At 44.0% G+C, this 16,265-nt stretch overlaps 1 protein-coding gene across 5 annotated transcripts in view; it reads right to left on the reverse strand.

Annotated features, from left to right (window-relative positions):
• The window catches only part of SLC4A11 (solute carrier family 4 member 11), a 153,214-nt gene extending 138,734 nt beyond the window's left edge, over positions 1–14,480 (reverse strand). For 4 of the 5 annotated variants that reach the window (XM_074951936.1, XM_074951932.1, XM_074951934.1 and 1 more), the window contains exon 1: positions 14,290–14,480. In XM_074951936.1, the coding sequence (XP_074808037.1) occupies positions 14,290–14,329 (40 nt within the window). In that variant the 5' untranslated portion in view covers positions 14,330–14,480. Of the gene's footprint in view, positions 1–4,681; positions 4,962–14,289 lie in introns of those variants that run through there. The other variant, XM_074951935.1, reaches the window with a different exon arrangement.
• Positions 14,481–16,265: the final 1,785 nt, after the last annotated feature.

Consider the following 16,265-nt stretch of genomic DNA (forward strand, 5'->3'; position numbering starts at 1 on the left):
ACTCCCTTGATTGTAACATGGTACCTACTCGTTAGGTGTTCTATTTCAGAGGTGGCTCATTTCGGTGAGTGATCCATATGCAGATACAAATAGTGTCTGCCCGTTAACTCTGGAAAGTGTTCTGAGATTACTTTGTGACAAGGTGGAGGGAGAAAAATTGTTCTCATTAACCTCTGAGGCTAGGACAAGAAGCCATGGGCTTAAACTGCAGCAAGGGAGGTTCCGGTTGGACATTAGGAAAAACTTCCTGTCAGGGTGATTAAGCACTGGAAGAAATTGCCTTGGGAGGTCGTGGAATCGCATCATTGGAGATTTTTAAGAGCAGGTTAAAAAAAATTATCTGCCAGGGAGGGTTTAGATCATACTTAACCCTGTAATGTAGACCTGCCCTAAGTCAACATAAATTACGCAACTCCAGCTTTGTGAAGAATGTAAGTGGAGTGGATGTAGCTTACATTGACTTATTGCGATGTCTACACTGCGCTGGGTCGACAGGAGACTCCATCGACTTACCTCACACCTCTCGTTCCGGTGGAGTACCGGAGTCAACGGGAGAGCGATCTGTGGTCAATTTAGCAGGTCTTCACTAGACCCGCTAAATCGACCCCTGATGGATCGATCACCGCAGCGTCGACCCCCTGTAAGCGTAGACATACCCATAGTCTTGTCTCAAGGGCAAGGGACTGGCCTAGATGGCCTCTCAAGGTCCTTTCCAGTCCTACAGTTCTATGAAAGAGTTGCACAGTGAGATTTATATGCAAGGTACTATAGGCATCTTTTACCAATTAAGCGACAGCCAAAGCATGGACCAAAAAGAACTTTGGTTTTAGAATAGCCCAATTCAATGTGACAAGTAATTAGAGCGTTTGATCCTTCTGTGAATCATAGATGTGTTTGGATGTACGTGCATCTTTCATTTGCCTCTAAATCAACAGCCTCTTGGAACCACAGGCTGCCAGGTACAAGTTAGGGCACTCCTTAGGCTCTTTTAACTTACACCTAGGGCCAGCACAGCTCTCTTCCCTAGAACAAAGGACATGCAAAGGTTGGGGGCGGGGGGCAGAATGGAAAGCCACCTTAGCCCTCCTTCTATGAATCCTGTCCAGAGCAGTGTTCACCTATACCCAGAGGCAACAGAAGCTCCCTAAAAGTAAGGGGGCCACTGGCTCCCGAACCATGGCCACGCCCCGCCCCTCTCACTCCCTTCACCCTCATGGCTGGTAAAAAGTGATGGGGCCATGGCAGGAACTGGGCCTATCATGTTAAATGTGTTTGTTACTGAAAACCAAACAGACATTTCAATACATCTTGGGCACTTTTAAATCAAATACCCGTGCAGCCATATCTACATACATTTAATATGTTCTCTAGCCTTTTCCTGAGGGGGGTTCCCCTCTTTATGTAAAATGCTCCTCACCGTTCTTAACAATGGGCTCCAATCCCATAACGAACCCACCCAATACAGAATGCACCTACTTCCAGCATTTGCAGGAGTGACCTCGCTCACCTAGAACTAGAAAGATTTAAACTGGTTTGTCAGTCAGTCTCAGAACAATCCACTCCCATTTCACAGGCTTCCCCAGAAAGTGCACTGCAAAAGCAGCTACAGTTTTCAAGAGCACATGGCAGGCAACCAGGGCCCAATACCCACCCACCACCATAATCACCATGTCCCATAGTTACCTCCTTGACCTAAAGTCTACCACATGAATATTTGGGGGGGTGGGGGGCGGCAGGGAATGAACGTATTTTTTACAGCCTATCGGACATTCACCTATTAGGCTGGGGATTCTATTCCAAGAGTATGTTCAATGCTCTTTTTAAAATCCCCCATTTCAACTGCAAGAAGAAAAGGCTGTTAAATCTTATCGATCGTGGACATCTTTCTGGTAAATGTGAAAACCCAACCCACAAGAGAGTGAGTGAGTGAGTGTGTGTGTAGCGCAAGGGAGATTTAATTTTCACAACTGCTGGCTGTGAAGAGAGAAAACATCCTATTGAAATAATGCAGCAGGCAATCCCCTCGTAACTGCACAATCACAAGCAAACATACACCCACACACAAACACAAGGATCAGTCTGGTCTGGTATCAAAGCGTTTTCCTTACTGTTCCTTCTTGTGGTTTTTGGCGGGAGTTTTTGGAGCTTGCTGGACTGCACCCTTAGTAGTAATAACACCACTTTAAAAAGGTCACTGTCTGCAGTAATAACAAAGCAAAAAGGCTGTGTTGATACATTTTCTCCAAAAAGCACCAGACTGCCCAAGCGGAATCACCACGGTAGCCCACCGGATAGCTCAACACGCAAGGGTGCGTGGTAATTGTTTTGTAATTACCCAGAGGTAATTACAAAACAACTTCCTTTTCAGAATCCGAGATCCGTGCAGCTGCTTAATTAGCAGAATACAGTCTACTTTTTCCTTTTTTTAAAAAAAGGGAATTCATTCTCTTGGCCAGCATTTCTATACAGGTGTCACGTAGGAGTGACAGCTCCCACCATAGCAAGAGGAACTATGGCACTGCCACACTTCCTGCGCTTCTTACAACAGTTACTGTCCAGCACAACTGCGTGGGTTTACGCACAATCGGCGCTTTTATGAGGTGATCAGGAAAAAGAAGAGGAGCCAGGGTACAATGACCACTCAGGATTTGGCTGAGACACAGATAAAAGCTTTGGGCCATTTACCGTTCTTGGAACGAAAGGAAAAGAAAGTGCTGCTGTCTAGTACAATTTCGTTCAATCCTCAAAACATAGTCACAGTGTCCTGGGATCTGTGGCTTGAATTCCAGACATAATGCTACATTTGTAGGGTGGGAAAAACCCAGTCAGTCATCAGAGATACAGCCATCTGACAAGACCCAAACACTGTCCAAGTTAAGGCTCTTCACTTCAGGTGGAATTTTCAACAGCACTTAAGTGACTTAGGAGCACAGGTGCCATTGAAAGTCCCTCTTTCATCCAGTGACTGTACTTACAGACGCCTATCAATCTCGTAATGGTATTTTAACTTTGCTTGGAAAAAACTGACTTTGTTTGGGGATTTGGGGTCCTTCAAGCATAATATCCGACTTCTGGCAGTATTGTGTACAATTTTGTTATGGCATGCCGTCATTTTACCAACGGGCCTTTTTTCATATTAGGGACCACCATGTGCAGAGTGCACTATTGTTACTATGCAGGACCCAATGCAAGCTCCAAACAATCCGGTAAAAGGCAAGTCTCAATAGAGAAAGTCTCAGTGAAGTCATTCATTTTGTGTAACTCTCCTATTGTGGTTATGAGTATTGTGAAAACAGTGGTGCAAGACAGCTAAAACTGTTCTCTGATTTAGTTTAAAATAAAATATGGGCCTTTAAGTCCTCATCTTGGACTCACAGAATAGAACAGTTTGTAAAACTACAGTCACCCAGGGTCCTAAGATTTTTGGTGTGTGTTTGAGTCCATATAATGTGTTACTGAGAAATATTCATTCTTAAAATAAAAACCTTTTTTAATTAAAACAAAAAGCCAAAACAAAAAAGGGAGAAGAGCACCAAAAGGCGATTCCATCTTCAACTGTGGCTGGACAAATTTTATTATAAAACTTACATTCTGCAAACCAAAAAAGCCATCTGGTCTGAACCTGTGGCCAACTATATAATTCACACTGAACTCAAAGTGACCAGTCTGTAGACCCACATAAAACAAGTTTTATAACGGAAACACTGAAAAGGATCAAAACTAGAGCAGCATTGCCGAGTGCCGACAGAATTACCTCACGAGCTGACCAAAGTACCTTCAGCCCTGCTTCAGAACAAAAAAAAAAAAAAAAAAAAAAAGACTTATAAATACAGCATGTGGAAAGGCAGAATTTTTCCTTACCCATAAAAGTGAAAGCAGCCTATGGAAGCAAACAAGACAGCCTCAGCACATTCAAAAAACTACATAAACCAGAGAAATGGGAAAAATTTATAGTAAGAAACCAACTAGGCAGGCTAACAAACAAAACCACACTACACATAGACGGAATTTCAACATCCTGACATACCATGAACCTCCATGAAGCAACAGCAAAAAACAACAACAAAAATATAGTGGAAAGAGGAGGCAGCCTGATATTCAGGTAAAAGAATGTCGTTAGACTAACAATATCCATTTCTGGAATGTTATTTAACATGACAGATTTATTTAAGTTCATCAAAATCGGTTACACGGCCACTGTAGCAGAGACGTTCTACCAGCATCTTAGACAGATATAGATATATTAATACTTTCATTCATTCGTTTTCTATATATTCATTCTTTTTACACTTCACAATATGTAAAGCCTAGGACAGATTGTTACAATGTTTTAGCATTATGAGTTTTTTTAAAAAACAAAACCTCTCTCCTTGCTGGTATGTCCCCATGCAATTTCTGTAACTGTTTTCTGGATACATACAGTAAACTGAGGTCTAATTAGATTAAAAAAAAGGCATTCTGCATCCCTAAACACACAGGCATCTAGCACATGAGAAACAAGCAATAGATTTCATTACCAAGCAGCAAAACCCATGGAAACACAACAAGCATTGCCTTTCTTTGGTCGATTAAATAATTAAAGAGCTGACAGATTACTTGATTTCTAAATTTCCTGGTTAAATCCATCACCCAGCAACAACAGCGCCTCTATGCAGGCTATGATTTTTTTAGACTAACTTACCTGCACTACTTCTTTAACAAAAGATGCTGCTAAATTGCAAACAGCTTTAGCTTGTTTGTTGCTTTCCCTAAAGCTTTCAATAAGCCTGAACACTTGTTTTCTAACGCCACTTATGTTCAGGTGGCACGAGAGGCAATGGCTTGTGGTTGCGCAGTGGCTCCAATATTAATGAATCCAGTGCATCTTTCTCCCTCACTTCCAATTGGAGAGTGGCAAATGGGTGGAGTGAGAGCATGCCCCATTAGATTCCAGAGGTATATACTCCAACTCTGCTTTCAGAGAGATCACTGTTTGCAGAAGTAAAACAACTAGGGAATGAAGATACTGGAGATCCAGTAAGCTAATTAATTCAAAGCAATCTACATTCCACGGCAGGTTCAGCTATCCTAAACTTGGAATCTCTCTCCTGCAGCCACCGAGGTTTACTGTCTCTCAGAGCTATTTGCCTCCGGTACAGAGGAGGAAAAATAGAACAATTCAATTAAAGTGACCCTGCACTTCCGAGCTAATGCTTTTTGCTGGATACCGTATTGAGAAAGCTAGCACTCCTCCTTAAGAAACCTGGTAGCATTCAGGCACCGACTGAAGTGGGGAGTTACTGTACCTTACAGAAAGAAAAGGAGAACTTGTGGCACCTTAGAGACTAACAAATTTATTTGACCATAAGCTTTCGTGAGCTACAGACAGAAGGACAGACAGAATTACAAAGATGACAATAAAAGGTTGTGAAGATGTAGCAAGAGGAGGAAAAACTCCTGCCAAAAGACAGATCTAGCAGAGATCTCTTAAAGACACAGCCACTGTAGTCTGACAACGTGTTCTTTGCCTGACGTTTTGTAACCTACGGTATTATAGTAAATTGCTACATAGAAAGCAATACACACAGTTATGTATATACACAAACTCAGAAACAAATCAGAATCTCCTGGATGCAGAGAGGCTATTGACAGTACACAGGGGGTTAATGGACAGATAAAGTACAGTAAAGAGAGAGTTTTGTGATGTCCATTAGGAAATGCCCTATGATGACCACAATTCATTTCATATAGTCAAAGGCTATGTTTACCACTGAGAGAGAATTTTGAAGAAATATTTAATTTAGATTTGTTTCTAGCTCATGTTAAATTATTTTAGCCGATGTTCAGATAAAACAAAGGGGCCACATACGCACAACTAGAGTATTTAGTATTTGTAAAAAGAAAAGGAGTACTAGTGGCACCTTAGAGACTAACCAATTTATTTGAGCATAAGCTTTCGTGAGCTACAGCTCACTTCATCGGATGTTTTAGTATTTGTGTCTCAACGGAAGTCTGAGTTTGTTAGAGATTGCACTCTAGGACCAGATCCACCAGAACTACAAAGGATCTACTGTAGAGAGACAGGAGGACAATACACATCTTCTCTATTTAGGCTTGCTTTTGCACGAGCAGTTTACTTAAAGGCAGCCGCACTTCTGAAATCAACTCCAGGTTCAAGTGAAAGCCACACACCCCAGCAACCCACATGCAAGTCCCTCCTGTACAGGTACTTCCTACGCACTATACCCATGTAAATGAACAAATGCCTTTTTTGTTTTGTTTTCTTTATAAAAACAAAACCAAAAAAACCCTCCTTAGTTTTCCCTTTCAGGATCCCAGAACATCACATCTTCTCCAGTTCTGTGTATTAGGTCAGCTCTTTGGGGCTCTCTTGTTTAACCCTGAGCACGTTGTGTCATCACAAAATAAGATGTGCTCAAAATAGAAGCAGAGGCTATTGTCTATAAGATAAATCTTGATAAACCTGTGTTTTTAAAAGTGAATAGGCAACAAACAATTAAGGATTTAATTATGGTAGTGACACTATCTTTAATGGTCCGTTTAAATTTGCCCTCTGCCTGACACATTCGTGGTTGAATTTAGTCTCCAGATTTGCTAGTTGAATTTTCCAGGGTATGCAAATTTACAAGTTTTAGCCCCGAAATATCTTATAAAAGCTTCCTCTTTGCCGTTTTTCCTGTTTTCCTCACATTTATTAGGGTTCCTCCACTTAAATAGCCACAGGCTGCCACACTAAGGTCTTCTGATAAAATCTGGGACAGAAGACCATTTTGAACTTCTGAAATGAAATACTGACTTGAGTTTTACCAAATACTAATTGAGCTTGACCAAGATTAACCAGCAGTACTGCCCAGATCTATCCGGTATTTCTCGTTTCGAAGACTGCCAGCCTGATATTTCAGCTTCACACACAAACATACAGATGGTCTATAATTTTTTGCCCTTTTTTTGGCTGAGATTTTGTTTTCATAAACTGGTTCCGACTCCCAGATTCCCCTGCTGCGTTCTACTGAGCCAGGCTCAGTAGCCAGAGTATGGCAGGGGACTCTGAAGGCGCTGTGGGAACAGCTGGAGATAGCAAGGCCAAGGAAGGATTAAATGGTTTGGCAGGGATGCACGAGGGGCTGAGGGAGACAGACGAGGTTTGAACGCAAAAGATGGAGGGAAGAGCAGAGGCCTGGGAACCGCCGTGGTTCTCTGCTACACCCGAACAGCAGCTCAGTCAGGAGCCATCCAAGGGCTAGTGCTTGGTGCAGGAATGCTCTGCTCCCCAGAGCAATAGCCAGCAGTACGGGGGAACTTTCAAGTACCAATTCCTCAGACCAGACATGACGCCGTCTTGGGGCATCCAGGACTGAGAGTCATCATGTTACCCCCCTGCCTCAGAAAGAGAGAGTGACTTGTGGTGCCAAACAAGGTATCAAGCTCCCTGACACGCCCAGGCTGTTCGCCACCTACACAATCTCCTCAGGGCTCTGGCTAGCCCCTTCTTTGCCTTGCAAGTTAACACCTGGTTACAGGCTTTAAAACATAATTCCAGTAGGTCTACATATCTTTTAAAAATATCATCAGTATGTACATTTCTCAAAGATATCAATGACCAGCATGATACAAGTTTTCATCTGATACCTTGCAAGACACCACCGACTGATAAATACAATGAAAATGGCATTAGGTGCAGTGAGTTTGTTCAGCCTGTTAGGAGTTACTCATGCAGAGTAGCGAGCCCTTTGCCAGCTGGCACCGATGTGTGCCACAGCAAAATCACTGGGCTTCCCCACAACCCAGGCCACTTATACAGTCCCCCTCCACTCCCCAACCCCAAAACCTCTCCTCCCAGTCCCCCAGCCCTGTCAAACACCACCCAGGTAGCTCTCTGTGAAAATGCATGAGCATGTAACCAATAAACATGGTCAAGAGAGTTAAGACTGAACTCCTGCCTGGCTGTTCAGGAAGAGGGTAGACAGATATGGAGGGGGGTTAGTTCAGGTTAAGAAGGGAAACTGAAGAACGGAGTGTAGGGTCTGGAATAAACTGATGGAGTGTGGTTATGGTTTGTATTGGTAGGATATGCAATCTAGCAACTTTAGCTGTCAGTTAAAGCTTTCTGGAGGGGAAGAAAATAAAACCAAACAAAAAACATCCTGCATGCCAATACACAACATGGTAAAGTATCTGGAAATGCTGCTTTTCTAGCCTACGTTTAAACACCATGCAAATGCAAAGAGACAGCACAGGAAAAGCCTCAGTTCTAGCTCTGCATCAGGCTGATAAGCCCGGTTAATATATTCAAGAGTTAGCAGTACTACGGTAGTTTTCAGGAATATCTCAAGGCGTATGTTTGTTGTGTACAATAAGCATAAAACAGTCCCTAAAAAAAACCCATCCCTCTATTCCCACTGGAATGGTCCGCGCACATGTTTGTTGTGTTATACGTGCATATTAAACCCTGGGGCTCAATTAACCTCAAGGAGAGGTGGGGAATGAGAGAGACGAGTGCAGCATCTGGGATAGCAGAGATCATAAAGGGAAGACCAGGAATAAATATGCAACCCTTAAAATGGAACTACTTGCAGAGTATGGCACTCTTACAACATGACACCACTACATCTTTGCTCCTCCCAACACGCTGGCAGGGGGGATCTGACCAAAAGCGTCCAGGGCGGAGAAGAGAAAACCACCAGTCGTACTGCAGTTGCCCCCAGCCACGCCGGAGTACAAGCAGCCAGACTACAGCTGCTTCTCAAGGATGGGAGAGGAGACTCCCTCTCTCCCACCTCCCCCATGCATATACAGTGGGGATAACGTGGCAGCTCACAATCCAAACAATACTCTTTGTGTCTGTACCAACAGCGATCGTTTTAACTACCATCTCCTGTCACTCCTCCCTCAGCCTGCCACCCCTTATTAAGAGTCAAGCTGCAAGTCCCCAAGCCACACCTCTGCGCATCTCCCCCTCCAGGTCCCCTGATCCACAGACCCTGCTCCGATCCCTGTCCCTCCCCATTTCAACACCGATTCCTACCGCACGGCGATCTGTACCGCCCCACCACCAGCCTCTGGCTCAGTCCAAAATGGAGTCGGTCGGTCAATTTACATTTCTGAATGTTAACACGATGCATCCAACGAAGCAGGTATTCACCCCCGAAAGCTTATGCTCCAATACGTCTGTTAGTCTATAAGGTGCCACAGGACTCTTTGCCACTTTAACATGATTTTAATTATTCCTCAATATACACGTTTAAAAGAAGCAGCCAGAGTGTGACCCAGGTGTGACAGGGTAAAGACAGACAACAAAAGGGTGGGAGGGGAGTCACGCAAAATAGCCTTCCTGCCACTTTCACGCAGGGGTGCGTCTCGCCACCCAGGCTGAATACAGGACAGGGGCTACCTACTAGATAGACTGGTTCCAAAAGACACTAAGGGATGGATTGCCCCAGCTCTGGGGGCGGGGGCACAAAACATCAGTCCCTAACTTACAGAGTCTTCTGAGTTGTGAGCAACACAGTCCTTCTGTGGAAGAAGCAGATGGCCAATATCCCCCCGCTCCAGTTCCTCGCTGCTCCTTGGCCTGGTCCAGAGAGCTTCCTGGCCCTGTTTCTTCCCTGGCTTCAAGGGGAAGGGAAGTGAGAGAGGACATCCTTGTAATCCCCAGGCATCCTTCTCAGCCTTCTACTGCCTCATTTTATAGCCCTGCGTTAACGGTCCCAAACGTTCTCTTTGTTAAACTAAGTAGATTGAGCTCCGTGAGTCTATCACTGGAAGGCAGGTTTTCTAATCCTTTAATCAATCATGCTCACGGCTCTTCTCTAAATCGTCCTCGATCTATCAACCTCCTTCCTGAATTGCAGGCACCAGAACTGGTGACAGAGTAAACAGTCCTAACGCACCATTGTCAAATACAGAAGGAACCTCCCTATTTTTACTCAGTATGCAGGGTCTCTTTAAAAACACATTTTCTGATTTCTCTCCCGTGCCCCCAAGTCCCTCTGAAAGATTCGACAGTGGGATGATATGGGATGTGTGAAAATCTGCAGGATACAACAGCCGACTACCTTAGGGACAGTCGGTGCAATGTAGAGAGAGGAGTAATTTTTAAAATCAGGTTACAATGGAAAGCAAGTTTCAGCTCGGAGGGAGCTAACTCCACTCCATGACAAAACATTGTACTACTTATTCACCCTGCTGCCATTGGCATCTTCTGTAACCTTCTCGAAGTTGGATTCCATACCCATGCTGTGAGCCAGCCAGCCAAGGCTCTCTCAAATTTACCCCAGGCCAATCTCTGCCACAGTAAGACACATCACACCAGAGCACGGCTAGGAACCACGGCTAGGCAAGTTATTTACTGTAAAAAAAACAAAGTTCCTTAAAGTGGGATGCCTACTTGACAGTTGCTTGTGTAACGTGGATACTTCTTAGTAAACGTATCTGTCCATATCTAAGCAAAAGTTTTCCCATGTACTTGAATGGCTAAAGTCAGCTTTCAGTGTTTTTTGCCTTAAAAACAAAATCAAAAACCATTAGCTCTGAAGAGCCAGCCTCACTATGGGAGAGGGAACTGGATTCCAAACCCTTTTAAGTAAGTAAACAATTCTGTGGACAGGACACAAGATTAGTTACACCTGGACAAACCCCACTGAAGGTAATAGGTTTGCACAGGTGGCAATCAGCTTAATTTGATGACAATGGGGTTGAACTGGTGTTTGTCAGTACAGCCGTTGTTTGCAGGATCTGTTTTACAGATGATGATGAGAAAGGAGGAAAGAATACAGCTGGACTCCCAGAACCCAGGGTGAGGTTACAGGGCTGGAAGCTAGAAAAAGACCTTGTTCTAGCTGTAGATCGAGTAGAGTTGACAGATACGGAACCCCACAGTGCCATGGTTACAGTTCCTGTTCACAGGGCAGGAATATTTTAACAAAACAGACTCGCTTCCAACAAAAAACTATTCTGCCGTAAATTGAAAACCTGCCCTCTGCTAAATCTTCACCACCCGCTGCAATAGCTCTCAGCACAGAGCTATCAAGCATCTGCTTTTCAAATACAGGCAGTACATAGGAACATAAGAACGGCCTCACCGGGTCAGACCAATGGCCCATATAGCCCAGTATCCGGTCTTCCAACAGTGGCGGATGACAGATGCAGAAGATTTCTGCAAGCCTAAATGCATATTAACATTAGTATAGTAGTCAAATCAACAGTACTCCCATCTAGCATTTTTCATCCTTAGATCACAAAGCCCTTTATAAAAGGACACAAATATCAATGCCTCTTTTCACACATAGAAATAATAGGCTAAATCCACCCCACAGTGCCTCAGTTTCCTTATCTGGCTATCACTACAGATATACTGTATACATGCACATATTTCACCTCTCATGGTGTAATTAATGGTAGTTTTACATATATGTAATTAGAGGGCGGAGGACTTAGTTTCAAGTGATGTGTCATTAAAAATATCCAAACAGTTTGCCCTACAGGACATGGTTATGCCCAGTGAAACATTCCAGAAGGAATCAGGACTTCAAAGAAACATTTGTTGTATCCATGGGCTTCTTGGTCAGCAGGGCATCATTGCAGGTGGTGTTCAGAGAATAACCCCTGAGCATTAGCTGACAGGACACTACTGGAATTCACTGGATTTCACAAATACCTCCCAGAGCCCTAGACCCCTAGAGGTTAATGTCATATGCATTTTTTTATTTTTATTTTTTGGAAATCTCAATTTATGTAATATAGTGTAACGCTTTTGTCCCATATATACTTAGCACACACATGTACCAGGTAAACAGTGTGGGGGAGGGACAATCTCATAATTCACTTAGAAGCATATGTACTGTGAGTAATGCGGGCGTGGGGGGCGATTATATAAAAATAATCGCACACAAATATACGATGTGTCAGGAAAAGTCATTGACATGACTCTGGGCTAAACACATTACTCATGATCCAGTCTGCTGATCATCCCCAGTAAGCGTCAATAAAAGCATCATGTATTTTGTTTATTCCACAGTTTGGAAGAGTTCACTGGTACTCCTTTTGTACCCCTCTGCTTCTAAAGCCGGGTTGCCTTAGTTATTGTGAGCCTCATTCAGTGTAAAAAAGTTGGTTTAATAACTTATGAAAGCCTCATGGTCTCTACTATAGCTTTGCTATAAGCCAAGGCATTACCATTTTAAAGGCCAACGTCTCCTGACCCATCAGCCCTACAAATAAGTTCTGTATTTATCTGGAAAGCCAGAAGCACAGTTCTGGTGTAAAGCTGGTGTTTCTAACCATGTTTAATCATGGGATATCAGACCTTCAAGCTGTCAAGGACGGACTTGCCAATTCTGGGACTTCAAACCTGTCTGCCTTTGGAGCAAGGGTGAAGAAAATATTTCCATTGCAGGTAATTGTTACAAAATGGCAGCTTCACGAAAGCCGCTCAGAGACTTGAAGTGTTAGAGAGAGTGGTGGCTGGCATGACTTAGGGGAGAGAGTGGGGCCTTCTACACTAAGAGTTAAGTTACAAAGCCCACCACCGGTGGTGGGAATGGTGGAGGTTGTAGTGTAGAAGAGGCTTAAGTATTTTAGCACTGTCCTTCTCCAAGCAGCGTTAGATGACACAGTACTTAAAAGCCTGAGATCTGTGTACATGACAGACTCCAACAGAAATCCAGGCAAGAAGAGTCAAAGGAACAAAATAAATGCATGCTCGACAGCATATTCCATGAGTGCAGTAAAAGTAATTTATTTTCATAACTACAGACCCTATGTGGAAGAATAATACACTCTGTTTAGCACGCTGCTAAAACACATTTCAAATCTCAGCTAAAAGACTTAATGATAGATAGTAAACTTCTGTACTAACAAGCACTGCAACTTTTCCGGTCATCTACAAGGATGGGGATGAAAGCTTGGAAAAAATCCAAATGCCATCAGATAGAGATTGTTCCCATGCACGCTTCTGGCACCATCATCATCTATCTGGATAACAGCAGAACTCCAACCAAACTCCCATCTAACACAGGCAGGTCCCCAAACTTCTACCCTGACAAGATTTTTAACAGAGCAAACAAGTAGAGAAAGATGAGCAGGTAGCCAGAGAGAGAGAGGGGAAGCATATTTCTTTGGAAAACTGGTGTTCAAAGCAGGTTAAGTAGTTTTTAAAGAGATACACAAAGATCACCGATGAACTGATCAGAAAAAACACAAACGCCACCAAAACAAAACAAAACAAAAAAAACTACAGGAAAGTCCGAGTCCCAGTTCCAAGACAGCGTTATTGCAACCTCTGAACTAAACCAGTCCTTTTATTCCGGAATGAACTTCCATTGAGAAACAGCTGTAAATCCAACGCCATTGAATTTCACATAAAAAGCAACATTAGAGCAGCCATAGTACTTTTCAAGGAAGTGCTGATGATTTATTTTTAATAGATAAGGGGGGGACCCCATCGCACAACATTAAATTTGACGTCCATTTGGTTGTGAAGAGTTCAGGATCATCAAGAACCTTATTTCCAACTGCATTTAAAATTATTTATTTGTTTCCAAACAGCCTTTCCAAAACTCAGCTTCAGAAAACATGACTGGGGTTTTGCCAGCACACACACCCACACTCTAACCATCTGCAAGCAGGTGAAACTGATCATCTTACAACTTTTATTCAGACTACTTTTCTAAATACTACCTCAGCTGGAAGCCAGGCTCTCCTCTCTCCCTACAGTCTTGCATTTTAGTTAAAAGACACCCGATGCTAATTCTCCTTCCCCTCCATTACAACATATGTAAGCCCCACAGCACAACATAAACGTTTCCACTGCTAATTTATCCCCCTGCTCTTCCGAAGGAAGCGGTTGTTTATTGTAATGTCATATCTGCACCAGCTTTGTTTAAATAGCCTGAACCGCTGTCAAGTTAGCTCCATTTTGCAAACACGGTCTCTTCTACCTTACATCAGGCCACAGCTCGCGTATAAACAAAAAAGGGCTGTAAACAGTGATGCAACTCAGTCAAAACTTAACCGCGGTTTTGCAACTCGGGGGCAGGGGAAACGAGGGGGGGAAGCGGCAAGCTGCGCACGGCCACGAAACGCTCTTGCTGAGGCTGCTGAAACCGTCCGCCCCGCGAGCCCATCTCGTTGCAATGCAGGAAAACCCTCCTCCGTCAACATTGCACATCGCGCCTGTAAGATGCACGCACACGCACACACACACACACACACACACTGCCTTGCATGGTGCGATCTGAACTGGCGGCTGCCGTCTCATCCCGGCTTAGCGCCCAGGTCTTTGCTCCTTACCGCATGGCTGGAGGTGGAAAACACGCTTTGTTGCTGCCATTTCTGCGTCTCTCTCACCCCATCTTCCCCATCCTGTTCCTGACACTTGAAGACTTTAAAAAGAAAGAAAGAAAGAAGCGCGGCCAGAACTGAAAGTCCCTGTGCGCGAACTCGTGCGGGCTGAAAGGGGAAGAGACTGAGCGCGGCAGGGACAAACCCCGGCCAGGGTCCTAGTGCGCCGCGCCTCTGCCGGTTCGAGCCCGGATCCAGCCCTCCTCGCTCGCCGCTGCCCCTGGCGCGGAAAGGCGTTTGCAGCCCCACCTGCGCTTGTGGATGGCGATTCCGCCCGCCTCACCTTCCCCACTCCATCGGCAGGGCCGCAGCGATGGGCAGAGGAGCTCATCTGCAAACCCACCCCTACTTTTGAGTATTCTTGCCAACTCCTTGAAGGGGCACCGGCAACGTGGATGTTTTTAAACCGACTAATTACAACAAAAAACACGTTTTCCGATCGCGCCCCCCCCCCGCCCCCTTTAAATAGCAGCTCCGGAAATAGCGTCTTGTCTTTTGACAAGAGACGCTGTTGCAGGACTTGTTTTCCTGCTCAGGTTTGTAAAGGTCTTTGGGGGTAATCAGTTTCCCCTTCGCTAACGACTAGGGAAATGGTGAAACTGACTACACACAAAGTGCAATCAAATGCACAAAACAGAACGCAAAAAAACAGAAACATGATCTTGAGTGTGGCTTGTAACAACAGCAGGTACTAAATGCTCGGACACACGTGTGGTTTTTAATCTGACAGTGCCCCTTTCACTTTAAAAAGCAGGACACACAGGCACGTTTTCAGGTCTTCTCTTGAGTCCCAGGCATGCAAGTTTTCTTACTGAACTCGTTTGGCAGTCACCATCATGATCTATTTGTCTGACACCTGAGCAGTGTTTGATTTGCCTCGCCATTATGCATTCTCACCAAAGAATATAGATAGATGAATAGCTCGAGGGAGTGCGGAATGTAAAAGACAGAGGGCGTGGCTAAAGGTCTGTTTGTTAAATTTCAGCATTGCATTCAAAGCTGCACTATAAAGAAATGGAAGGAAACTTAACACTCAGACTCTGAAATGAAATAAGTTCTGAATTTAAAGGACTGGCCAGGGAAAGATGATGTCATCTTTAAAATATAGAGAAGCAAATTGAGAGAGTTTCAGGGTCTACATAAAAGCTTGATCTAACCAGTTTTTGGCCCTGGACCCCAAAATTATATTCTCTAAATAGACCTCATGTAGCTACAGCAACTACCCCACAAAAATCCAGACCCCGACATATCCTGGCACTAGACTGCAACAAAAAACCTCATATCAAACACCTGGATCCAACCAGTTTTGGGGGGAGTTTTTGCCTGGAACCCCAAACTTCTACTCACTTAAATTAGCCAAGCACAGCTAGTATGAGTCCACCTGAAAAATGAATCTCTGAAAAACCAGCCCCCCCCCCCCACCCACACATATATTCTGGCATAACTGCACCACAAAAACCCAGATCTGGCACCTGGATCCAGCTAACTTTTCGTACCATCCAAAAAAGCAAATAGCCCTGGTGTTAATCCAACAGAAACATAGGGACTCCGTGGCATCCTGGTAAAGGGTACTGGGGGGGAAAAAAGAAACCCACACCGATCTAGCACCTAAATCCATTTGGAGTCAACTAGTTTTTGGCTCCAAATGGCAAAGAAGTTCACTCTCCAAACAGACAAGCGTAACCACTTCCAGCACACAAGAAAAATCTAGACTCCTTGTGTCCAAAGTAAACATGGGACGGAGAGTTGGGTGCTCTGTTTTTGATCAGATCGTGTTTCGTTTTAGCTGATGAATTCATTTAAAATACTGATTTGTGGTTCCACTAACATTTCTCTGATGTTGCATAGATTAATGATTGTTAGTTTAATGGCTTAAAACCTGCGGTCTTAACAATTTAACCTTCATTTCCAGTTTGGATCTGGTT

The sequence above is a fragment of the Natator depressus genome, chromosome 4 (assembly GCF_965152275.1).
Source record: "Natator depressus isolate rNatDep1 chromosome 4, rNatDep2.hap1, whole genome shotgun sequence".
NCBI lineage: Eukaryota > Metazoa > Chordata > Testudines > Cheloniidae > Natator > Natator depressus.